At 54.3% G+C, this 25,199-nt stretch overlaps 1 protein-coding gene across 2 annotated transcripts in view; it reads right to left on the bottom strand.

Annotated features, from left to right (window-relative positions):
- SDK2 (sidekick cell adhesion molecule 2) overlaps positions 1-25,199 on the bottom strand; it is a 309,988-nt gene that overhangs the window by 14,145 nt on the left and 270,644 nt on the right. For both annotated transcript variants that reach the window (XM_055389053.2, XM_055389054.2), the window contains 8 exons: positions 18,421-18,607; positions 15,269-15,406; positions 11,708-11,869; positions 8,081-8,206; positions 3,921-4,085; positions 2,112-2,252; positions 1,699-1,837; positions 61-187 (listed from right to left, as the gene is read on the bottom strand). In XM_055389053.2, the coding sequence (XP_055245028.2) occupies positions 61-187; positions 1,699-1,837; positions 2,112-2,252; positions 3,921-4,085; positions 8,081-8,206; positions 11,708-11,869; positions 15,269-15,406; positions 18,421-18,607 (1,185 nt within the window). The remainder of the gene's footprint in view (positions 1-60; positions 188-1,698; positions 1,838-2,111; positions 2,253-3,920; positions 4,086-8,080; positions 8,207-11,707; positions 11,870-15,268; positions 15,407-18,420; positions 18,608-25,199) is intronic.

Genomic DNA, 25,199 nt, shown 5'->3' with positions numbered 1-25,199 from the left:
CCCACTCTGGGAGGCGCTGCTCCCTGCCCCCTGCAGGACACCTGGCCCTCCTGCCCTCACCTGAGAGTCGGAGATTTCTGAGGGCTTCTCTGTCAGGCTGCTGCTCTCTGCTGGGATGAGGTCGTTGTATTTGGTGACATCCTCATCCGAGTAGTGCAGGCTGCCCGGGCTGGGCCTGGGGGGAGACCTGGAGAGAGCGGGGGAGTGGGGCTGAGAGGTGCACTCACTCAGAGCAGCCTCCCCTGGCCTAGGGAGACCACAGTGGGGGCCTGGGGAACACGGATCCCTGCCACCCTGTGCTCCTCCTCCTTCCTGGGTCTGCCTTCCAGGGGCCTGGGCCTGGGAGGTAGGAATCTGGAGGAGGACAAAGAGGGAAAAATGGGGTGCCCGGCTAACGCTGTCATGGCAACATGCAGGGTGAATGTAGGGGGGATGTCACCGTGGCTGGGTTCAGGGCCCCACATCCTGGGGCTGCTTTGGTGCAAACGGGATTTTTGTGTACACACAGTGGCTTTGGGGGCACACAGGGGCCTGGATGTGTGTGCACTGTGGCTAGGAGAGGCTGGGAAGGGCAGGGGAAGGTGAGGCCACGTGTGAAATGCCCCCTTGTTACATGTGGCAGGGCCCCGGAGCCAGCCTGGCGGGGCTGCTATGGCCATGCTGGGCCTGGCTGGGCCTGCTGTGGGGGCCTCAAACCGCTCTTTCTTTGGAAGGCTGGATTTGGCAGAGGATAAGAGCTCGGCTTTGGGAGCTCCTCCCTCCATCCTCTGGATGAACACACACATAGCTTCGTCCCTCTAAGACAGAGACAGAGGGAAGCTTTGTGAGCTCCTGAGAGAGGCTGGACTCCTCCTGACTGCCGCCTCCAATGAGCTGGGAATGCCAATAGGGCTGAGGCTGGAGACAGGAGCCCTCTGGCCCAGTCTTTCTTGAGCTCAGGGGAACAGAAAACCGCCACACATCAGGGGAGGATCAGGTGGGCCCCAGCAGCTGCTCCTGCCCTTGGAAATGGGCAACCCGGTGGCCACAGAGAGTAGGGCCTAGGAGGGGGCTAGGGTTAGAAAGAAGTCAGAAGAAAATACGAGCTGTGCTTGCGCCACGAGCCTTGTCCTGTCCTCATGGGCTGCTTTCAGATGCTGCCCTTTGAGGCTGATGGGGATAGGAGGTTGTCCTTTAATAGGTATAAATAAGGACCTGGGGGAGAGGGTTTCCCAAATGGGGAGGAAGACAGGAGGGCATAGCGATAATGCGGGTGCTCAGGCGTCCTTCGCTAAGGTGTTTTTGCTCGGTCTGCGTTGGCTGGGCCTGTCTTGCCTTTGGGGCCAGTGACGATCTGCAGGGCTGTTTCCCTGGCAGTTGGCTCCGAACATCAGTAGGTTGGTTTGCAAAATTTTGCCAGTTATTTGCATTCTACTGTCACTGTCAGGAACTCTTAGTAGCTACCTCCTTATAAATTTCTCCCCAGTGCGCCCTCACCCCCAGGCTGTGACTGGGCATGGTGGGGACTGGGACCCTAGTTGTCCTGCTTGGGCCCCACTGTGTCTTTCTGCTGATCGTTCCCAGCCCTGGGGCTTGAATGGTGTTTCCCAGGACAAGGTATGGCCAGGTGGGCACTCCCTGCTCTATGGCCTTCCCCAGCATTCTCCCCACCTGGGCACTGCTGGGCCTGGCCCCCCACCCACGCAGAGGGCCCAGTACCTGGTGTACAGGCCGTTCTTTCGGCAGAAAGAGTTCTTGACGGAGAGCCGCCTGTTGTTGAGTTCCAGGGCAGGGAAGCTGCTTTCATCCAAGCTCATCATCTCGCTGTGGCCTAGGGCTCCAGACTTGGCACTGTTCCCTGAAGTCGGGGGGAGATTGACACCCTTTAGACTGTGTGGCCTCCCCTCTCCCATACCACTCCCCACCTGGCTGGGTTATCCCCTCTTTCTCTTGGTAGAGTTGAGACCAAAATAAGAGATTGAGATTGTGTGTAAAAACCCTAGGCTGCCCCACCCACCAGAGCAGGTGCGCTGCCAGGAGCCAGGAGAGGGACCTGATCACCCCTGTTCTGGCCAAAAAGGAGATACATAAAAGTCAAGTCCAGCCAGCACGGCTGGTGCCAGCTCACTCACCTGAGTCTGTCTTCTTGGCGTACTTCTTGCTCTGGCCCCGGATGATAAGCACGAAGACCAGAAGCAGGATGAAGATGAGGCCGACCAGGGCAATGACCACCAAGAACCACCACTCCTCATAGAAGGGGTTGGCTTTCTGGGCTGGAGCACAGATAGTCAGGTATATAGGGTGCTCAGCCCCCTCCTCCCTCCAAATCTCCTGCTCCAGTTGGGACCCTACTAACTGCTACAATCTATGCGAAGGCAGGGTCTGTACCCTCCGAATGAGGCAGAACCTCTGCAAGGACAGTTTCACCTCAAGTATCCGCTCTGATCAGTTGGTAAAGGGCTGCCTGGAGGGCTGATGTCAGATGAGTTCTGAGATGGCTACCTGGCTCAATAGGAAAGAGTGCTAAGATTGATTAGTGATGTCTGCCAGGGACATAGGAGGGGAGAGTGGCAGTGTGTTAGCTACTTTCCCCCCCTTTTTTTTTTGAGACGGAGTTTCACTCTTATTTCCCAGGCTGGAGTGCAATGGCATGATCTTGGCTCACTGCAACCTCCACTTCCCGGGTTCAAGCAATTCTCCTGCCTCAGCCTTCCAAGTAACCGGGATTACAGGCACCTGCCACCACACCTGGCTAATCTTTGTATTTTTAGTAGACACGGGGTTTCACCATGTTGGCCAGGCTGGTCTCTAACTCCTGACCTCAGGTGATCCACCTGCCTCGGCCTCCCAAAGTGTTGGGATTACAGACATGAGACACCATTCCCGGCCCCTTTTCTTTTTTTCTTTTGTACTTGTCTAGGAGCTATCTTGATAAGCATACCTAAATCTGTGTGGGGAAACGTGCTTCTCTGGCCTGCAGGAGGCTGAGAGAGCTTTTCCTGAGGAGTGAAATTTTTCCTGGTAGCAGAAGGCAGGGGGAATTGGGAGGATGGACACAGGGGTTCTTTAGTAAAAGGTGAAAGATTTACATGATCTGAAGAAAAACCAGAGTGTGGTGAGAGGGTCTTTAGGATGTCTCTTCCAGGTAGAGCTCCCTTTTCTCAAAACCCCTAGACTGTGCTTTCTGCACCCAGCCAGGACTACCCATGCTGTGTGGACAAGAGATGGGCTCTCTGTTTCAGCCTTGAAGCACTTCTGTCCCAGGATTTGGTTTTATCAATGTGGGTAAAGGAGAAGATTTGGTTCTTCAACGTGGGCAATGTGTGGCAGGGGGAGGAGGCTGGGTTCCTTTGAGTTGTGCTTCTGCTTGGGGGAAGGGGCCTTTGTATTCAGGGTGGTTAGTGATAACATTTTGGGTCAAGGGTTTAGATAGCAGAGCCCTTTGTGCGCTCTAAGACATGCCAGATAGGAAGAATGAGGGGAGGAAAATGGGAGGGGTGGTGACCCTGCTGCACCCAGGCACTAGGTCAGGCCTAAGGCCCACCTGTGTCTCTGCTGCTCTGCAGGCTGCTGACCCTGCCACGTTGGGGCTGGAGGTTTCCATGGAAAGATAGTTTATGGCCTGGTGCCCATGAATGTCCTGGGTGATGAGTGCATGGAAGTTTGCATCTTGGGCCCTCTGCTCTGCCCCTACCCAGGGCTTCTGGAGTTCCTTGAAAGGGAGCCCCAAAGATGAAGATCCCTAGTTTCCTCTGGTCTTGAGGGCTGACCCAGGCCTGGGCACCAGCACTTGCCTCTTCACAGCCCCGAGGGGACAATGCGTTTTTGTTCCCGCCCATGCTCCTGGTGTCCTGGTGCCTCTCCTCCTTCCGCCCTGCCCAGTGTCAGCCCTCAGGCTCTGCTGTGGGGCTCCCCCACTCCCTCAGCCCCCAGGCCGGTACCTGGCACAGACTGGGAGGGGCTGCTGGGGGTGCCGAAGCCGTAGTCGTTGACCGCGATGACCCGGAAGTCATAGCTCACACCCGGCTTCAGGATGTCCATGCTGAACGTGTAGGAGCTCACCTCCTTGGGGATGTCTTTGATGAGGATGTCCCATAGTCCCTCGTCTGCAGGAGCACAGAGATGGAGGCCCTGGGAGGTGAGGGGGAGCCCCAAATCCCGCTCCCAGCCCCGTTCTGACTATGCTCCCTGAGGGCTGGGCCTGTTGGATCCTACCTGCTCCACACTGAATCACAGGCCTTGGTCCTCCCTTGAAGTTTCTTAAAAAGACAGCTTTTGGGCCAAGCACGGTGGCTCATGCCTGTAATTCCAGCACTTTGAGAGGCCAAGGTGGGTGGATCACCTGAGGTTAGGAGTTCGAGACCAGCCTAGCCAACATGGTGAAACCCTGTCTCTACTAAAAATACAAAAATTAGTCTGGTGTAGTGGCACATGCCTGTAATCCCAGCTACTGGGGAAGCTGAGGCAGGGAATTGCTTGAAGCTGGGGGATGGAAGTTGCAGTGAGCTGAGATCACGCCACTGCATTCTGGCCTGGGCAGCAGAGCAAGACTCAGTCTCAAAAAAAAAAAAGACACCTTTCGGAGCATCTCTTTTATTCTTTTTATTAAAATATCTGTACTACATTAAAAGATACGTACTGTGCAGAAAGTACTGTCACAACCAATGACAGAACCACCATCCAGAGAAACAGGCTCTAGGAATTAGCACTTATGCAGGCAGAACACTATGGATTCTGTCTTCCACTTCATTAAAAATGGTTGGAAACATGATTTTAAGTGAATGCCTAAGACATTATCATATGGGAATACCCTTCTTTACTTAACTAACCCCCTTTCCTAATTCAAAACATACACAATGGTGGCAGGAGACAAAAATAAGAGCGCTATTTTTCTTTTTTCTTTGTTTTGAGACACAGTTTCGCTCTTGTTGCCCAGGCTGGAGTGCAATGGCAGGATCTCGGCTCACAGCAACCTCTGCCTCCCGAGTTCAAGCGATTCTCCTGCCTCAGCCTTCCAAATCCACCATGCCCGACTAATTTTGTATTTTTAGTAGAGACGGGGTTTCTCCATGTTGGTCAGGCTGGTCTCGAATTCTCGACCTCAGGTGATCTGCCTGCCTCAGCCTCCCAAAGTGCTGGGATTACAGGTGTGAGCCACTGTGCCTGGCCTTTTTTTTTTTTTGAGATGGAGTCTCACTCTGTCATCCAGGCTGGAGTGCAGTGGTGCCATCTCAGCTCACCACAACCTCCGCCTCCCAGGTTCAAGCTATTTTCCTACCTCAGCCTCCCGGATAGCTGGGATTACAGGCTTACTCCACCACGCCCAGCTAAATTTTGTATTTTTTAGTAGAGACGGGGTTTCATCATGTTGGCCAGGCTGGTCTTGAACTCCTGACCTCAGGTGATCTGCCTGCCTTGGCCTCCCAAAGAGGATTACACGTGTGAGCCACCACGCCCGGTCTTTTTCTTTTCTTTTTAGTAACAGCTGCAGGAAAGATTTGCTTTTAAAAAAATTGTTTTGAGATAGGGTCTCGCTCGGTTGCCAAGGCTAGAGTGCAGTGGTGTGCTCTTGGCTCACTGCAGCCTCAACCTCCTGGGCTCAAGCGATCCTCACACCTCAGCCTCTCAAAGTGCTGGGATTACAGGCATGAGCCACCGCGCCTGACCCATCTTTTTGTTTAATATCTCTCTTTCTCTCTTTCCCCTTTGCTGGCTGCGAGATCCCTCAAGGGCAAGGATCATGACTACTTCGTCTTAAGTCTTCCTTAGTCTAGCACCCAGCACAGGCACCTTCTCAGCATTTATTGAATAAATAAATGGAACCTTTCTTCCCTGGCCTTTTCATAGCATTAGGTGCCCAGTTTCGGAACTTCATGCCTTGAAATTTTAGTACTGGGGTACAAATCCATTTTCCTCACATGCCTCTGAATTCTCTCACTCATCTTTGAATGATATCATAATGATGATGATGACGGTGACAACAGCTGGCACTTACGCCTCTGTCAAGCATCCTGGGTCTACATGCTTTCCTTTTCAAATCCACAGCAATGGCGACAGGGATGAACTACTGTCCCCATTTTACAGATGAGGACACCAAGGCTTGGAGGAAGCTTCACTCATCTTCCCAAGGTCCTACGCTGTCAGCAGCAGAGCTGGTGTTACTGCCTGGGGCCACCTCATTTCTGGCACCGAACTTCCCTGCCCGACGCAGTCAGGTGTTGGACCTGTGTTTGCTGGATGGGCTGGGATCGTTGAGGCCCCTGCTGCTGCCTTCCAGAAGCTGGGATCTCCTGCCTGCTGTTTAACCCCCCTTGTTCCACCCCACACAGGGACAAAGGGTGGGGCTGAGTCAACCGGGCCAGGCCAGAAGCTGCTGGAATGTCACGCTGGGGCTCTAGCCGCCAGCCCCGGGAGTTGGCTGATGTGCAGGACGGGTTCCTGGGGCTGCAAATCCCTGGGCGAACCTCTCCCTGGGTCTGCAGCGCCTGGCAGCTCCTGGCTTATAGAAAAGGGGTGTATTTAGTTTATCCTGCCTAGCACGAAGCACAAGCAATTCAAGGGCAAATGTATGACAAGGGCTATGCCATCCTGAAGATGAGAAGGGGAGCACAGAAGAAGGGGCAGGGGGCATGGAGGGGAGACATGCTCACCCCATAACAGCAGCCTGCTCTCAAACAGCCTTAGGGACAGACCACCATGCCCCTTGCCCCCTCTCCTCCCTCCTCCCTGTGCCTGGTTACTGATCCTGTCCTCTGCTCTCTGGCCCTGGCCCTGCTCCGAGTCCTGGTTTCTCACAGGGCCCTGGCTTGGTCCTTCCTTTTATGCTCAGGTCTTGATTCCACCAGTGTGGACCAAGTCACAGCCCACAAACTTGGAACACCAGAGTCCCACGCTGGGCCTCCAAGGAAACACTGGAGAATCAACAGGGCCAGAGTCAGGGGCCAACATTCCACAGCCTGGCACCCCAGCTGGCCAACTTGGGTGGAATAAACAGGTGCAGGCCCTGGTTGGGAGAAGCACGTAGTGGTCTCCTGGCCAATTCAGCAGCCGGCACCAGAGGGCCAGGGAGGGACCATCTGGAGTGGGGAGAGAGCCAGCCCCGCGTGCATCCTCCGGCCACGCAGCAGATCTGAGCAGCTAGATGTATTTGCTATATGCAACTGTGATTATTAGCACGTGATTAAGGCAGGAGCGGTGGTAATGTCTTCCAGGAGCTACTAGAATTATTAACTCTCTGCTATTGGGATGATTAGTGCCCAGCTACCTCGAAGTATTAACAATTCATCACTGGGATGTTTCCATATTCCCCATTAGAAGTATTAGCTACCGAGATGCCTGGTGGCGTCCCATTATGATTGTTATTTGCTATTTCGGCTAGAGCAACAAAATCTTGTTTTCCTTCTCAATTTTAATCACCTAACCGTGGATCCATGGGATACAGAGAACAGGCCTCCTGCTCTTGCTGACTCTGGCACCTCTGATTAACTTGGAAACCTAGCAACGCAGGGAGCTGGCAGTGGCTGCAAGCTCCTGAGAGTAAGCAGAGCCCAGCAAGCGGGTGTCAGGATGGGTGAAACCGGAGCAGTGGGGAGCAGCCCCCGACTGACTTATCTGTCACTCATCTCCTGATGGCTTTGGAAGTTCTTGTGATTCAATTTCAGGCTTGACAGGAGAGGCTGGTACGATTACAGCAGCCACTGAGACAGCCATGATGGCAGAGACAGGGCTTCGAGAGGCAGCCAGGGTCTTCTTAGTTATGGGGCACCCATCAGTGGGGTCGTGTGGAGGATTCGGTGCATGACCCACTTGAGCCACGTGCTCAGGCTTCTGGCTTCCTGAGCAATCCTCAACCCAAGCTGGTCCTCAGCTAGCACTAACAGCCGTTCTCTGGGGGGCCTCCTGGGGGTTACTTAGCTAGGAGTCCAGCTCTAGGAGCCCCCCAACCCAGTTTCCCACTCCTCAACAGGGCCAGGTGACTTCACCTGTAGTAGCACAAGCGCCTTCTCAGGCGGAGGACAGAGGCAAGTGCCCCAAGTGGAGGGACCCAGGAAGGAGGGAGACAATGAGCTGCGGGGTCGCAGCCCAGCAGGGCGGGGCACACCTGAAGGTCTGGCCTCGATGACATAGCGGGTGATGGGCCCTTTGCCCGGGTCTCCGCTGGACCAGTGAATGGCGATGGCAGAGCTGTACCGCACGATGATGGGCACGCCAGGCGGTCCTGGGGCACCTGCAGACAGCACACAGAGGCGTGGGATGTATGGAACCCAGAACAGCCACCCAGCCTGTCACCCTGGGCTCGAGGAGGAACACTGGGTGACAAAACCAACCCTGGACAGAGAGCCGCTAAGAAGCCCTGCAAATGTCGCGGCCTGAGAGTGCATCTCAGGCTGGGCCTGCCAGGATGGACTGTTGTTCCCCCGGGCTACCCCTATGCTCCATATTCCAAATCCCAGGGCAGAAGACAAATGGAATGGTCCAGAAAGGTCCCTGGAGTAGAGTCAGGAGATCTGGGTTCCAGCCCAGAATGTGTTAGATGGGTGATTTTGATCAATTCACATAGCCTTCCAGTGCCTCCGTTTCCCCCTCTATAAAGGCCTTTTGGAAGGTAAGGCTTGAAGGCTGTGTCCTGGATGGTGGGGAATAGAGGTGGGTGTGATGATGGCAGAGTGGGTCCATGAGAGGAGGGGGTTGGTCGGAGCGGGGCTGAAGAGTCCAGTTTCTCCCTCCTGGTAGGTGATATGATGTCCACCCTCCCTCCTTCCTGCCTGAAATCCCCCAACCCCAACTGCATTTCCTAGCATTTCCTATTAGGTTAGACAAGGGGAGAGGGGGTTTACGCCCCAGGAGGCCTTGGGGCCTGTGCTGCTAGGAGGAGGGAGGAAGGACTGGGCCCCATGTCGCGCTCCTGGAATGAAGGTACGTCAGGAGCAGCCTGGGATGTGGGCCAGTGAGGGAGCCGGCCCTAGGAGCTGGAGCAGATGAGAGGAGGTGACTCCAGCAATGAGAGGAGTGAGCCAGGTATCTGTCTACAAGGCGCTCTGAGCCCCTTCTCTTGGGGGTGCCCGTCCAGAATCCCGACCCCACATGCTGTCACCTCCAATCCTGCTCCCCACCAAAGGCAGGGCTCTGTACCCCCAGAGCTGGGTACACAGTAGGTGCTTCCTCTGTGCTTAGGGGATGAGGGAGGGAACCAGTGCATGAGTGGGTGGCCACCTGGTTTGTTGGTGGGGGGTCTCTGTGGAGCAGAGTCTAGCCTCACACTGATGCTCCCCCAGGGCCCTGGAGGGCCAGCAGGCCCTCCTTACACAGCCTGGCAACCCCACCCGGCCCCTATGCCCACCCCATCACTCACACAGCCTGGCAGCCCCGCCCAGCCCCTATGCCCACCGCACAGCCTTGGAGGGCACCATTTCCTTCCTTCCCTATGGAGCAGCCTGTCTGCAGCACAAGGGCAGAGTAACTGCGGGGTCAGGTGGGGTGGACACGCCTGAGGGAGTGTGGTAGGGCAGGCAGCCCTCAGGACCCTGTACTCATCCTGCACAGGACAGTACTCAGGGCTGAGGACAGAGCCTGCACCTTCTCCGGGGCCAGGAGCTTCCAGCGAGTCCAGCCACTGCCTGGCTGCATGTTCCCCGCCTGCAGACCGCCCCCTGCACCCACACCATGTGGGAGGATGGCTTCTGTATTTCTTTTTTTGAGACACGTTCTCACTCTGTTGCCCAGGCTGGAGTGCGGGGGCACGATCACAGCTCACTGCAGCCTCCACCTCCTGGGCTCAAACGATTCTCCCACCACAGCCTCCTGAGTAGCTGGGACTTCAGGTATTCACCAGTACGCCTGGATAATTTTATTTTTGTAGAGATGGGGTTTTGCTGTGTTGCCCAGGCTGGTCTTGAACTCCTGGGCTCAGGCAATCCACCCGCCTCCACCTCCCAAAATGTTGGGATTACAGGTGTGAACCCCTACACCCGGCTGGTTCTTTCTTTCTCAGAGTGCCCTCCACTACCTTCTCTGAACCCTCTGCCCTTTATCTCCTCCCACCTCCCCACCTCTCAGCCTGGGACACTTCAAGCCTCAGGATAGAACAGCCTGTCCTCCACACAGCCCTCTCCTGTCCCCAGGCCACTGCCAACGCTTGGTCCTCAGTTGCTTGCCAGCTCTCTCTCCTACTTTTGTTTCCCAGGAAGCTGGCTCAGGTGAGAGGCAGCGCGGGGTGGGGCTGGAGGCAGATGAAAGGACAGCGGCTGGGTGGCTCCTGGGCTGCCTCCTGCAGGCTTTGTCCTGAGTTTGCCCTAGAGCTACAGGGCTTCTTTGCAGAACCAGACTGTGGGGAATAGAAAGTGACTGGCCAGAAAGAAAAAGTGAAGCGCAGCCAGACTAAGCCATTAGGGGAAGACTCCCTTCCTGAGTCAGGCTAATTGGGACTGCTGGGGAGGGGAGGCCTGCACCACTCTTGGCTGAAGGGGGTGGGCAGAGGAGGCGATGGGATTTTAGGGGAAGTCCAGGATGGGCTGTACCCCTTCTTAGGGAGGGAGGCAGCAGAGTGGTCTGGGAGGTGACTTTTGTGTTCAGGACAGGACATTCTACACTGACCAGTAACAGGGACTTTGGAGGGCTAAACCTTGAACACGGCAAATGCCTGGGGGGATGAGGGGTGGGAGGGGAAGGAAGGTGAAGAGGACATTTAAAAGAGGCGATTGGGCACGGTGGCTCATGCCTGTAATCCCAGCACTTTGGGAGACTGCAGCAGGTGGATCACTTGAGGTCAGGAGTTGGAGACCAGCCTGGCCAAACCCCGTCTCTACTAAAAATACAAAAATTAGCTGGTCGTGGTGGAAATCACCTGTAATCCCAGCTACTCGGGAGGCTGAAGCTTGAGAACTGCTTGAACCCGGGAGGTGGAGGTTGCAGTGAACTGAGATTGCACCACTGCACTCCAGCCTGGATGACAGAGCGAGACTCTGTCTCCAAAAAAAAAAAAAAAAAAAAAGCCCAAACAACAACAACAGAAACAATACAGGAGATTAGGGAAGACTTCCTGGGGTGAGGGGGCGGGCAGTTACACACAAAAGGGCGTTCTGCGGAGGGGGTGGGTGGTGAGGTGGGGGAGGCAGGGCCCTGGCTGTGAATAGGTGACCTGCTCCATCAGGTGTTTCTCAAGGTGCCACTTTGTCACGGCCTCTAGGGGCTTTTGTGTAAGTGCAGATTGCCAGGTCCCACCTCAGCCCCAGGAAATCAACCCCTCCGAGCATCCACCCTGGGAACGTGCATTTTAGTGCGCCCTGCTCTGAGAACCGCTGCCTGGAGGGTAGGGGTGGTTCAGGGGCGTGGGAAGATGGCTCTGGCTGGGCGAAAGGCAGGGGCACCTGCCAGGCTGCATCCTTCCAGGACGGAAGTAAAGGAGGCCATGCAATTAGCAGGGAGAGAAAGAACGAAGCAGGCGCAGTGGCCAGGCCAGGCCTGTGGGCTGGGCCTAAGTGGGAGAGGAGGGGGCGCTGCTCCAGGGTTTGTGGCTTGAGGAACCTGAGGACACTGATGCCATTAATCAAAGCGTGGAACCCGGGAGGAGGGAGCGGGGGGAGGGGTCACTGGGCACCAGGGGAAAGAGTGAGCTCTGTCCTCCACTCTGTTTCCAGGGTCCAGCACAGCTCTTGACAGCGGGGGCCCCTTCTGACTGGGGGCGCTGAACCGCCGTGTGGAGGAAATGCCTGGTCCGTCGCTCTCCTACCTTCTCCGGGGCCCGTGGTGACGTTGGCTTCGATCTCCGGCCCGTAGGTGAAGGTCTTGGCTCTGATGCGGAACCTGTAGGTCACCCCCTCCGCCAGGTCCTTCACCTTCAGCCACAGGGGGCTGTTCCCCTTCACGTCCACTGTCACGATCTTGCTGACTCCTGGGGGAGGCACAGCAAGTGGGGACTGGGCACAGGGCCCACCGAGGGCACTGGAGGCCACGGGGAAGGGGAAGCGGCCGTGGCCTGGGCCCCGGGACCCTGGGCAGGGGCCTCACTCCTTGAGGTCAGGCTGAAATGCACCCCCAGCCCACACAGCCACATTGCCCATGCTGTGTTTCTCAGAGCACGGTCCTGCCTGCTGTTCTCAGGGAGAACGGCTCCATGGTTCAGTATGTTTGGGAAAAGCTACTACTGTCTGTGTCTGCTGAGTAGCCACAGGGTCCATCAGCATCTACAGAAAAGAGAACACTCGCCATCCTGTTTAATGTAACCTCTGCACCCCAAATATGTTTCGGCTCCATTGCTATTCCCTTATGCAGCATTCCGTGGGACTAGAATTATATCCTTTTTCAGGAAGTGCTTCCATAAAAATACCAAAAGCCCAGAGTTGGGGGGACACACTTTTGACCAGGTCCTCCACCTGAGCCCCGCTCCAGCTCCACCTCTGGGGTTCAGCCAGGAGCTCACATGGCCCTCCATCACCTATATCTGCCACAATTTTTTTTTTTTAAGACAAGGTCTTGCTCTGTTGCTCAGGCACGATCATGGCTCACTGTAGCCTCGACCTCCTGGGTTCAAGCCATCCTTCCACTTTCAGCCTTCCAAGTAGCTAAGACTGTAGGTGTGCACCATCAGGCCCGGCTAATTTTTAAATTTTTGTAGAGACAGGGTCTCATTATGTTGCCCAGGCTGGTCGCGAACTCCTGGGCTCAAGTGATCCTCCCACCTTGGCCTCTCAAAGTGCTGGGATTATAGGCATGAACCACTATGCCCAGTCCACCAAGCTTTTTAGGGCAAAAGTGAGGATGCCTCAGCACCCCAAATCACAGCACCTAGAGGGGAGGCTTGAGCCAGCTTTCAGGAGGTGGGGGTTTGCACTCTGTGCTTCGTGAATCCAAATACTCCTGACTGCCAGCCTCCCTGGGAGCCGGGGTTAGTGTCATTTCCCATGTCCATCGAGCATGCCAGTCACCAGTGAAAGACAGGCCTTGCAGCCAATAGGCTGGGCTCAGACCCAGTGATGGCGCTGGCCCCGGCATGTCCCTTAACCTGGCTTCAGTTTGTTCTGCCGAGTGAGGGTGTCCACAGCATCTTAGGCAGGGATGCTATGAGCTTTAAGTAAAATAACAGAGCATGTAGGTGCCTGACCTATTTATTGACTAAGTGGATTACTAATATTATCGTTTTGAGGTGGATTTTCACTATTGTTGCCCAGGCTGGAGTGCAATGGCGTGATCTCAGCTCACTGAAACCTCCGCCTCCTAGGTTCAAGCGATTCTCCTGCCTCAGCCTCCCGAGTAGGCGTCCACTACCACACCCAGCTAATTTTGTATTTTTAGTAGAGACAGGATTTTGCCACGTTGGTCAGGCTGGTCTCGAACTCCTGAACTCAGGTGATCCACCGCCTAGGCCTCCCGAAGTGCTGGGATTGCAGGTGTGAGCCACCGCACCCGGCCGCTAAGTGGATTACTAAATGATGGAACAATGTAGGCTCCGAGGGGCTTCCTGAAAGAATGAAATGACCCTGGGACCAGGAACAGGGACTCTGGCTACCTGCTCCTTGACAATTCTGAACAAAGCCCTCATCTGCCTGGAACTTGGTTTTCCCTACAGGACAGTGGGGGCTGCTGGGCTCTTCTGAGGCTGGTTTGCTGTTGACCTGAACCCAGGATGAACTGGGGTGTGGACACTGGGCTGTCCAGGTGGGGCCTTGTCTTGCTGTACTTATTAACTGAACTATTATGGGAAGATGGGAATGTGTAGGGGTGTGGAGTTGAGCCACACAGTCCAGATCCCACCAGACTGGAATTGGAAGGCAAAGAGCTCACATCCTCAAGTTGAGAGGGTCCCGGACAGGCCAGGTTGAGGCCCCTGTGAAGAGGGCTTGTGCTGGCCCCCTGTACCTTGTCTCGGGGACTGCTGTCCTCTGCCCCACTCCAGCCCTGCACCTGACTGGATCTCCTGCTGGGGCCTGGCTCCCCCCTGGTGTTCTAACACACAGCTCCCATTTGCAGAACGAGCTGCTGGCACCCAGGTGGTGGCAGGGAAGACTGAGAGCCATTGTTCCCTCGGCTCACCGAGAACTGCTGGTCACAACGATGTTCCCAGGTCTCTGCCCCTTGTTCTTGCCAGGCTCCGTGATTGGAGGGGGTGAGAGTGAGAGGGGTGGCTTCAGAGGTCAGCCACACCCCCAGCACCTGGCTGGGACTAGTCCCAGGCAGTGAGGAACGCAGTTTCCTTCCTGCCTAAATCCCATCCTCATAGGGTGGTTGTTGGTAACAAAATGGCAGGGATTTCTCGGCATGTTACCAGGGGTAGAAAGCCGGCAGGTACCAGATGCCCATTGTCAGGGGCTGCACAGCCCAGCCTAGGAGCCCAGAAATGGGCAGGTTCCCAGCTGGGGCCCGGAGGAAGGGGTCAGAAGACCAGTCAGATGAACAGGGTTAAGGACAAGAGCGAGGTCATTTGCAGAGCAGGGCTCTTGATCTGGGGTCCACAGATAGCAGTGGGGGGTGCAGGGACCTCCCTGGTCTTGTGCATCTTCCTGGGGAGAGGCTCTGAAGCTTTGGTCAGATTCTCATCAGATTCTCCAAGGGGTTCCTGACTCCCACCAAAGCTAAAGAAGGACTAACCCACAGTAAAGCTGAGAACCCTAAGGTTTGGGAAAGGGCAAAGTAGGACCCTCAGGGGCTCCCCTCTTCTTTTTCTTTTTTTTTTTCTTTTGAGATGGAATCTAGCTCTGTCGCCCAGGCTGGAGTGCAGTGGCGTGATCCCGGCTTACTGCAACCTCTGCCTCCCAGGTTCAAGCGATTCTCCTGCCTCTGCCCGAGTAGCTGAGACTACAGGTACCCACCACCACACCCGGCTAATTTTTGCATTTTCAGTAGAGACGGGGTTTCACCATGTTGGCCAGGCTGGTCTTGGAACTCCTGACCTCAGGTGATCCACCCGCCTCAGCCTCCCAAAGTGCTGTCATTACAGGCATGAGCCACCGTCCCTGGCTGCCCCCCTTCTTTATGGTCTCAACAGAGCCCTGTCCACTCAGGTTTCCCTTCCTTTCCTCCCTGTTTCCGTTGACCAAAGGGGCAAGAATATATTTAACGATTCTCTGCCTGGAAGTTAGGAGACCTGGATCTCTCTTCCAACTCTGCCCTCAACTTGCTGTTGTTTTACCTTGGAAATGCCCTTTCCCTTGTCTGGGACTCAGTTTCCGTGTTTATAAGATGGGGAGACTCTCACCGAATCTCACTCATGTGTAGTGGCTGTGATGGGCGCCGAGATGAGAGCGAGCTTTTGCAAAGTGGGGGGCTGGGGAGCTGTGCTGGGGGGTCCACTCACCATCCACGGGGCTGCAGGGCTCGTACACCAGCCTGTAGCCCTCCAGGATGCCATTGGGGAACTGCGGGGCTTCCCAGGACACGTTCACTGAGGTTGTGGTCAGCTCACTGAACTTGACCGAGCTGGGAGCGCTGGGGGCTGCGGGAGACAGCAAAGGGTTTTTGTTTCCTTCTTCTGTGGAAGTTCAAAGCCTCGGGTTCAGCTCCAAGGAGCTAGCGGGAGTGTTGGGTCTGAGCCCGGGAGGAACAAGAGCATGGGGCTCGGCAGAAAGGGCGGGCAGGAGGGGTCACTGGAGGCCATCAGGCCCCCTTCCTCTCCTCTCTCAACTTTCCAGTATCAGAGTCCTAAGAACTGGGAAGAAAGAGAACTCGATTTTTCCCTCAAGTTGCAGAATTCAGGCTTCTCCCTGCTAAGTGGCTCTGAGCCCGGGCTATGAGTGTGGGACAAGCTGTCACACCCCCGGGGTCATCGTGGGGCAAGGCCATTTCCTGTCTTTGTGGGGTTCGTCTTTTGGCTTCCGTGGAGGAGAAGGTAGGGGGTGTCTGGGCCTCAGAACATTCGGTAGGCGCTAAACAAAGAAGACACCAGAACCACAGCAGACGGAGATGGCCTTCCTCTCCTCCCGGGGCTCCAAGGCTTGTCACAGAGGCCGCACGCAGTCAGGGGGAGCCACGCCAAGGACAGTCAGACCCTCTGGGAGAAATGTTTTCTCCGACCAAGAACCCTGTGGCAATCCCAAAAACATTGGGGTGGGGGCTCCCCTGAGGGGGAGGACAGAGGAAGGGCAGGAAGCGTCCCAATCTGTGGCATCCCCAGCTGGCCCCGAGGAGGATGACCAGGCTATTATTGTCCGGCGCTGCCTCCCCACCACACTGGAGCTAATCCGGACCCGCTTCCGGCTCCAGCCCCGGGAGGCAGAGCCAGCGAGTGTCTTTGAAGGAGGGAGGTGAGCTCAGGGGGCCCTTCCTGCCTCCCCTGTGCTACAGGGACGTGGGACAGAACATGTTGTCCTGCTGCTGCAGTGACGGAAGCCTCGGGTTCCCTGGGGTTCGCATCTGGCAGATGACACTGACAAAAGAGTGGCCGGGACAGGAGGCGGACGGACAGACTTGTATATTCAGCAGCTCACACTCATTCTGGCCACAGTCAGACCCTGGGGGTAGTGGAGGGAAAGGGTTCCCTGGAGCCAGGGCTTGTCCCCAAAGAGGGTCATAATGAGGAACTGATGCCACAGGTGTGCCCTCTGCAGCTCTTTAAGAGCCACATGTCACTGACAGCATAGGAAGCAGCAGGTTGAACAAGATGCTCAAGGGAGGCCGGGGCAAAAGGCCAGTATTCCAGTCCACGAGGACAGAACACTTGGTTCTCTCAGAAATCCTGGGTTCCAGCCTCTGCTGCCCCAGTGACCAGCTGGGCAACCCTGGACAAGCAGTATAACTTCCTGGGTGACCCCGGCTCATCGTGAGATGAGGGTGCCGCCTGCCCTGCCTGTCCACGGGGCTTCTGGGAGGGTTAAGTGTGACAGTGCCTGACTACCAGGCTCGCTCTGCACACAGGCAGCAGGATTCTCACCAGCGCCCTCTCCTCTGCACCTGCCACCCTTCAGCCTCCCGATCCCCCTCCCTGCCTCTACTCTCTCCCCTCCACCAGGCCATCTTCTGCACAGCAGCCGGAGCACTTTTCTCTAAATGTAAACCCAACCCTGTTGCTCAACTGCTCAAGCCCTCCCATGGCTTCCCAGCATACTTTTTAAATTTTTTTTATTTTTTAAGACAGATTATTGCTCTGTCACCCAGGCTGGAGTGCAGTGGTACAATCTCAGCTCACTGCAACCTCCACCTCCCAGGTTCAAGCGATTCTCCTGCCTCAGCCTCCTGAGTAGCTGGGATTGGAGAGGGGTGCACCACCATGCCCAGCTAATTTTTGTAGTTTTTTTTTAGTACAGATAGGGTTTCATCATGTTGGCCAGGCTGGTCTTGAACTCCTGACCTCAAATTATCCACCCACCTCGGCCTCCCAAAGTGCTGGGATTACAGGTGTGAGACACCATGTGTGGTCCATTGTATTTATAATTAATCCCAATCCCAATCCCCCAGCCTGAGCTCTCCCCCATTTTCCTGCAAGCCACCTGGCTTTCTCTGTGTTCCCGGGTTCCTCTCCAGCCCCTAGGCCTTAGCACCTGCTGTTCCCTCTGCCTGGAACCCCCAGCACCCTCTGCCACCTCCTGAGAGCATCCCATGGCTGGCCTCTTGTCTTTTTTTTTGGGACAGACTCTTACTCTGTCACCCAGGCTAGAGTGCAGCAGTAGCACGATCTCGGCTCACTGCAACCTCCACCTCCCAGGTTCAAGAGATTCTCCTGCCTCAGCCTCCCGAGTAGCTGGGAATACAGGCACGTACCACCATGCCTGGATAATTTTTTATATTTTTAGTAGAGACAGGGTGTCACCATGTTGGCCAGGCTGGTCTCGAACTCCTGACCTCAGGTGATCCACCTGCCTTGGCTTCCCAAAGTGCTGGGATTACAGGCGTGAGCCACCATGCCCGGCCCCTGCTGGCCTCTTCTCATTCAAATCTCACCTCCTCAGGGAGGGCTTTGTGGGTGAGCCTATCCAGAGCCATCCACCCACTCCTGCCTCACTCTTAGGTCACCTGTGCTGACCCCCGTCTGCATTTACTTCATCAACTTGCTTATGATCCGTCCCCCGCACTAGGGTGGGGACCTTGTTGGTCTCACTGTTGTGTCCCTAGCATCTAGCATGGCACGGGCTCATAAGACACTCAGTATTTGTGGAATGAACAAAGCCAGAGAGACAGAGGGAAGGCAGGTGGGAAGGAGGCAGGGAGCAGAAGTAGGCTGGCTGGGAGGGGCTGGGGGTGCTGACTGTCCATCTGCAAGGCGGGGCAAAGAGTGGGGAGGACAGGGATGAGATGTGGGGGTTTCTCAAGGCTTTATGGAGACAGCTTCTCTTTTCTGAGAGTGGGCTCTCCCACTTGGGAGGGTGTCTCTGGGGACCTGGGTACCACGACCAGATCCTCAGGCGGATAAGGCAGCTGCCTCCATGCCTGCCAAGAGCCCAGATGCCAGGTGGGTCCTCTTGCAACCCCCTGTGGCCGACCTACCCCTCCCCTCCTCAGGGCCCCCTCTCCCACCTGCTTGCTGGGTCTGGCCTTGGGTGGGGGTGCTCCGAGGCCCATCCCCAGCGGCGTTGAAGGCGGCCACGCTGACCACGTAGGCCGTGTAGCCAGTCAAGTTCTTGAGCTTCACGCTGTTCTCAGCTAGGAAAAGCGTCTTCACTCGCTCCGTGAGGTTCCCCCGCTGGGCTTCCCAGAAATAAATCTGTGGGAACAGAAGGATGTGGGAGTGAGGGGGACAGGGGCAATGAGCGTCCCTCCTGTCCCTGCTGACCTGTAGTCTAAGAGACACCTTCATTGCTGTGAGTCACCTGGGAAACAGTGGAGAAGTCTTTAAGAGGCCGGGTGCAGTGGCTCACACCTGTAATCCCAGCACTTTGGGAGGCAGAGGTGGGTGGATCACTTGAGGTCAGGAGTTCAAGACTAGCCTGGCCAACATGGTGAATCCCCGTTTCTACTAGAAATACAAAAAAATTAGCCGGGCATGGTGGCAAGTGCCTGTAGTCCCAGCTACTCTGGAGGCTGAGGCAGGAAAATCACTTGAACCTGGGAGGTGGAGGTTGCAGTGAGCTGAGATCACGCCACTGTACTCCAGCCTGGGCGACAGAGCAAGACTCCATCTCAAAAAAAAAAGAAAAAAAAAATTTAAGAACTGTTTTAGAAACCTTTCTGGAACCTTCCTTTTCACAGCCAAGACCCTGGTCTCTGCCAGACAGTAAACTCCAGGGCATGGCCCCCAAGTGTCTGTGTTTCCCGCCATGCCTGGAGGATTTACCATAGCGCTGGCACATCAGCACTCAGTACAGTTCCTGGAGGAATAAAGCAAATCCGTCCTACGGGAGGCTGAGCTGGGGAGATAAGGCAGTGTGGAGTCTATCCGGACAGAGTGTGGTGCAAGCGCTGGTGGCCTCATGTCACCTGGGAGCCGGTGAGGGATGCAGAGTCTCAGGGCCACCCCGGGCCTGCTGCACCAGCAGCTGCTGGTTAACAGGAACAAGGCCCGCTGCAGAGGAAGACCTCGGCCAAGACGGCAGGCAGCGGGAGACTGAATCCCAGCTGCACCGCATACAGCAGCGGGACCTGGCCAGCTGACTTCCCAGAGCTGCAGTTTTGTCGTACATTCAGTGAGGTTAAGGACACGTACTTCCTGGGGTCCATGTGAGGGGTGCAGGTTCTAAGGGTTTCACCCAGGTACTTGGCCAGTTTCCTAGGAACCCCGTGGCTGCAGAAGGTTTTAGGACAGGAACACAACAGATGCTCCGTGGTGTTTTCTCTTCCTTTCTGTTTTGTGAGACGGAGTCTCGCACTGTCGCACAGGCTGGAGTGCTGTGGTGCGATCTTGCTCCGCCTCACGGGTTCACACCATTCTCCTGCCTCAGCCTCCCGACTAGCTGGGACACAGGCACCCGCCACCACGCCCGGCTAATTTTTTGTATTTTTAGTAAAGACGGGATTTCACCGTGTTAGCCAGGATGGTCTTGATCTCCTGACCTTGTGATCCGCCCGCCCCGGCCTCCCAAAGTGCTGGGGTTACAGGCGCGAACCACCAAGCCCGGCCATTGTTTTCAATCACTTCCTCTGTAGCATGGGTTAACACTTCTGCTAGTTCCAGGACTGGGGCCATCCAGATAGCGGCCAGCTGGGCCCAGCCACATGGAAAATTGGAGGTCATTTGGCGCCCCCTGCTGGCCAATAAGGTTTCTGCATGTCACCGGCTTTCCAATTTCTCATTTCCCTGGAGGAGGCCCATAAAGTGAGAAAGGGCTAATAAAAGTGTCCCCACTGGCATGTATGGGTGGCAGTTAGGACATCTTGTTACCATGAAATCCTTGCTTTTCTCCAATCCCTCTCCCCCTTTATTATTTATTTTTTAATTTGAGACAGGCCTCACTCTGTTGCCCAGGCTGGAGTGCAGTGGCACGATCACAGCTCACTGCAGCCTCAACCACCTGGGCTCAAGCCATCCTCCCACCTCAGCCTCCTGAGTAGCTAGGACTACAGGTGTGCACCACCACACCCAGTTAAGTTTTTAATTTTTTGTAGAGACGGGGTCTTGCCATGTTTCCCAGGCTGGTCTTGAACTCCTGGGCTCAAGCGATCCAACCACCTTGGCTTCCCAAAGTGCTGAGATTACAGGTGTGAGCCACTGTGCCCGGCCCTCTCTCCCATTTTATTTTATTTTATTTCAAGACAGGGTCTCACTTTGTCACGCAGACTGGGGTGCAGTGGCATGATCTTGGCTCACTGTAACCTTGACCTCCAGGTTCAAGCAATCCTCCCGCCTCAGCCCCCCAGGTAGCTCTGACTACATGAGTGCTACCACACCTGGCTATTTCTTTCGCAGAGATGGGGATTTCTTTTGTAGTGATTTCTTTTTTAGAAAGGGGGAGAGGGCCGGGTGCAGTGGCTCACACCTGTAATCCTAGCACTTGGGAAGCTGAGGCAGGGGAATCGCCTGTGCCCATGAGTTCAAGACCAGCCTGGGCAACATGGCAAGACCCCTGTCTCTACTAAAAATACAAAAATTAGCCAGGAGTGGTGGTGTGCACCTGCAGTTCCAGCTACTTGGGAGGCTGAGGCAGGAGGATGGCTTGAACCTGGGAGGTGAAGGTTGCAGTGAGCTGAGATCACACCACTGCACTCCAGCCTGGGCAACAGATCAAGACTCCATCTCTAAAATAAAATAAAAATAACGAAAAGCAGATTCTTCTCATATGGATAGATGAATGAAAGCAGAGGCAGTCATGTATGAAATCATTCATTCACTCATGCATTCATACTAATGGGGGTACAACAGTTAACAAAGTTCCTGTTGGATTTGGAAAGGTCATGGCTGATGCTAAAAGTCTGCCATTATTAGCACACAGGTGGTCTTCTGTGAGTGCACACTAGGAGAATGAATAGATTCTCTTAGGTAGAGAAGAGGGCTGTGGATTGATTCCTGGGGGCCTCCAGCATTCAGTGGTTGGTGGGGAGGAAGAGCTAGCGAGGGAAGCCGAGGAAAGCAAGCATTTTGAGAGGAAGGAGAGATCCATGTGTCAAACACAGCAGCTGAGTCAGGCAGGATAAGCCTGTGGTTTGACTCGATATGAGCAACATGGGAATTATTAACAACTTTGGCAGGAAGAGCTTCGGTGGGGTGGCGGGGATGAGAACCTATTTGGAGCAGGTTCAAGGGAGAAAGAGAGCAGAGGAATTGGAGGGGGTGAGTACAGAAGATTCTTTTGAGGAATTCTGCTGTAAAGGGGCCAAAGAAATGGGTGACAACTGGAAGAAAATGTGAGGTCAGGCCAGGTGCGGTGGCTCACACCTGTAATCCCAGCACTTTGGAAGGCTGAGGCAGGTGGATCACCTGAGGTCAGGAGTTTGAGACCAGCCTGGCCAACATGGCGAAACTCTATCTCTACTAAAAATACAAAAATTAGCCGGGCATGGTGGCGGATGCCTGTAATCCCAGCTACTCAGGAGGCTGAGGCAGGAGAATCACTTGAACCCGAGAGGTGGAGGCTGCAGTGAGCTGAGATAGCACCACTGCACTCCAGCCTGGGCAATGGAGCGAGACTCCATTAAAAAAAAAAAAAGTGAGGTCAGGAAAAGGCATAAAAAGAGGAAACATATCTCAGAATGCTTTCCTGCCCTGCCCGTGGGAGCTATCCACTGGGGAGGTGGAGGAGACGAAGGGCCAATGGCTGCAGTCATGCTCTTGGGTGAGGAGTGGGTCAGGGCCTAGAACCCAGGGACAGCTGTCTTCACAAACCAGGCACTCCGGCAGGTGCATCTTGTTTGTGAGCGCTGCATTCTGCGGACCTTTGTTAGCTGATGATTCACAGTGAGAGGGACTGACACTCGTGCAAAGGACATAAAGGGACTGAGCCCAGATCCTGGTTCCCATGGGGCACACTGCTGAGCTGCATGGGGCACACTGATAGGTAACCAGGAGTCTGCCAGAATGCAGGCTCCAGCGGGCAGGCATCTCGGTCCATGTGGCCCCCTTGGGACCCAAACACCTAGAATCATGGCTGGCACATCCATGGTCCTCAATCAATATCTGCTGGATGAATAAATGCCTTATGTGGACAGGGGCAAGCATGGGAGTGCACCATTATAATCATGAACCTGCCATTTACTATGCCCAATTCTCTGCCCTTTCGTTTCTTTTTTCAGCTTTATTGAGGTATAATTGACAATCTAAGATCTATATACAGCCGGGCATGGTGGTGGGTGCCTGTAATCCCAGCTACTCGGGAGGCTGAGGCAGGACAATCCTTTGAACCTAGGAGGCGGAGGTTGCAGTGAGTGGAGATCACACCACTGCACTCCAGCCTGGGTGACAGAGTGAGACTCCGTCTCGAAAAAACAAAAAAAAAAATCAAAAAACAAAAAAACCCCAAAAAACTGTATGTGTTTAAGGTATACAACATGGTGTTCTGATATACACATGCATTATGAAATGATTACCACAATCAAGCTAATTAACATGTTCATCATCTTTTTATGGTAAGAACCTTCTGAGCAAATTTCAAGTGTACAATACAGTATCATTAACTGTCATCACCATGTTGTACATTAGATCTAGATCGTATTCATCCTGCTTCACCGAAACTCTGTATCCTGGGACCTTCTCCCTATTTCCCTCACTCCCTCAGCCCCTGGCAACCGCTGTTCTACTCTCTGTTCCTATGAGTTTGATTAATGTAGATTCCACATATACGCGAGGTCATGCAGTATTTGTCTTTCTGTGCTTGGTTCATTTCATTTGGCATAATATCCTGCAGGTTCATCCACGTTGTTGCAAACAGCAGGATTTCCTTCAAGGCTGGATGGTATTCCACTGTGTATAAACCACATTTTCTTCATTCATTCATCCATTCACAGACACTCAGGCTATTTCCACATCTTGGCTACTGTGAATGATGCTGAAATTAACATGGGCCTGCAGATAGCTCTTCAAGAGCCTCGTTTCAATTCCTTTGGATAAATACCCAGTAGTGGGATTGCTGGATCGTTGGAGTTCTATTTTTAATTTTCTGCGGAACTTCCATACCGTTATCCATAATGGCTGTACTGATTTACGTTCCCACCAACAGTGTGCAAAGGTTCCCTTTTCCCCATACGCTCACCACCACTTATCTCTAGACTTTTTGATAACAGCCATCCTTGCAGGTGTGATGGGATATCTCACTGTGGTTTTGATTTGCATTTCCCTGATGCTAAGCGATGTTGAACACCTTCTTAGATACCTGTTGACCATTTATATATCTTCTTTTTTCTTTTTTTTGAGTTGGAGTCTTGCTCCGTCACCCAGGCTAGAGTGCAGTGGCATGATATTGGTTCACTGCAACCTCCACCTCCTGGGTTCAAGCGATTCTCCTGCCTCAGCCAGGTGCCTGCCGCCATGGCCAGCTAATTTTTGTATTTTTAGTAGAGACGGGGTTTCACCATGTTGGCCAGGCTGGTCTCGAACTACTGACCTCAGGTGATCTGCCTACCTTGGCTTCCCAAAGTGCTGGGATTACAGGCATGAGCCACCGTGCCCAGCCTATGTATCTTCTTTTGAGAAATGTCCATTTAGGTCCTTTGCCCCATTTTCTTTCACTTTTGTTGTATGAGTTCCTTACATATTTTGGCTATTAACCCCTGGTCATATGTATGGTTTGCAAATATTTTCTCCCATTCCAGAGGTTCTCCCTCCTTCTGGAAGCATGTTCTTCTCATGAGCTCTGAGACATCACTCAGTTTTTGGTTTCAGGGCTCAATTTGTAGACTTCTTTTGTTCTTTATCTTTCCTTGTCTAATGTCTAGCTTTCAGTACCATCTACACGCCGAGGACTCTATAATTCACATCTCTGGTTTGATCCTTCTCTCTTGAACTCCAGACATGCATCTCTGACTCTGTTCTGTCTCCCCTCGAATGTCCAACAGACGTCTCGAACCAAACACATCTGGAACCAGACTCCAGATCTCCCTAGCCTCCTCCTTCACCAGCTTTGTCTTTTCCTGCTCCACCATCCTATGGACCCTGGGGCTGTCCTTGTTGCCTCCCTTTTCTCCCACTCCATGTTCAAATAGTCAGTAATTTTTTTTTTTTTTTGAGACGGGGTCTCGCTCTGTTGCCCAGGCTGGAGTACAGTGGCGTGATCTTGGTGCACTGCAACCTCCGCCTCCTGGGTTCAAGGGATTCTTTTGCCTCAGCCTCCCCAGTAGCTGGAATTACAAGCATGCGCTACCATACCCAGCTAATTTTTGTATTTTTAGTAGAGATGCGGTTTCTTCATGTTGGCCAGGCTGGTCTCGAACTCCTGACCTCAAGTGATCTGCCCGCCTTGGGCTCCCAAAGTGCTGGGATTACAGGTGTGAGCCACTGTGCCCAGCCTGATTTGTTAGCGAATTCTACCAGCTCTGCTGTTGGGACTAACTGAGAGTGGCCACTTCTCACTCTGCTCTCACCTGATCTGAGCCCCCTTCATGGCCCACCCGGATAGTTCGGATGCCTCCCCATAGCTTCTGGGCTTTCCCCATTTCAGACTCTGCTCAGCACAGCAGCCAGCGGGACCCTCTAAAGGTCCCAGTCCTCCACTCAGAGGACTTCACTCAAGAGTGACAGCCAAAGCCCCGAAGGACCCCAGGTGCTCCAGCCCCGGCTTTCCCATCTCCCATTGCGCTCCCTGGAACTCACTCTGGGGACACACAAGGCTCTCCGTATACCCCAAGTACCTGTCTACCCTGAGACCTTTGCTCTTCTTTCCTCTCTTTCTGGATCCATGTGATTTGTGTCCTGTTCTCCTTCAGATTTTTGC

The sequence above is a fragment of the Gorilla gorilla genome, chromosome 4 (genome assembly GCF_029281585.2).
Source record: "Gorilla gorilla gorilla isolate KB3781 chromosome 4, NHGRI_mGorGor1-v2.1_pri, whole genome shotgun sequence".
Classification (NCBI taxonomy): domain Eukaryota; kingdom Metazoa; phylum Chordata; class Mammalia; order Primates; family Hominidae; genus Gorilla; species Gorilla gorilla.
Note: the sequence above shows the minus strand (reverse complement) of the source record. Positions and strands in the feature narration are given on the sequence as shown.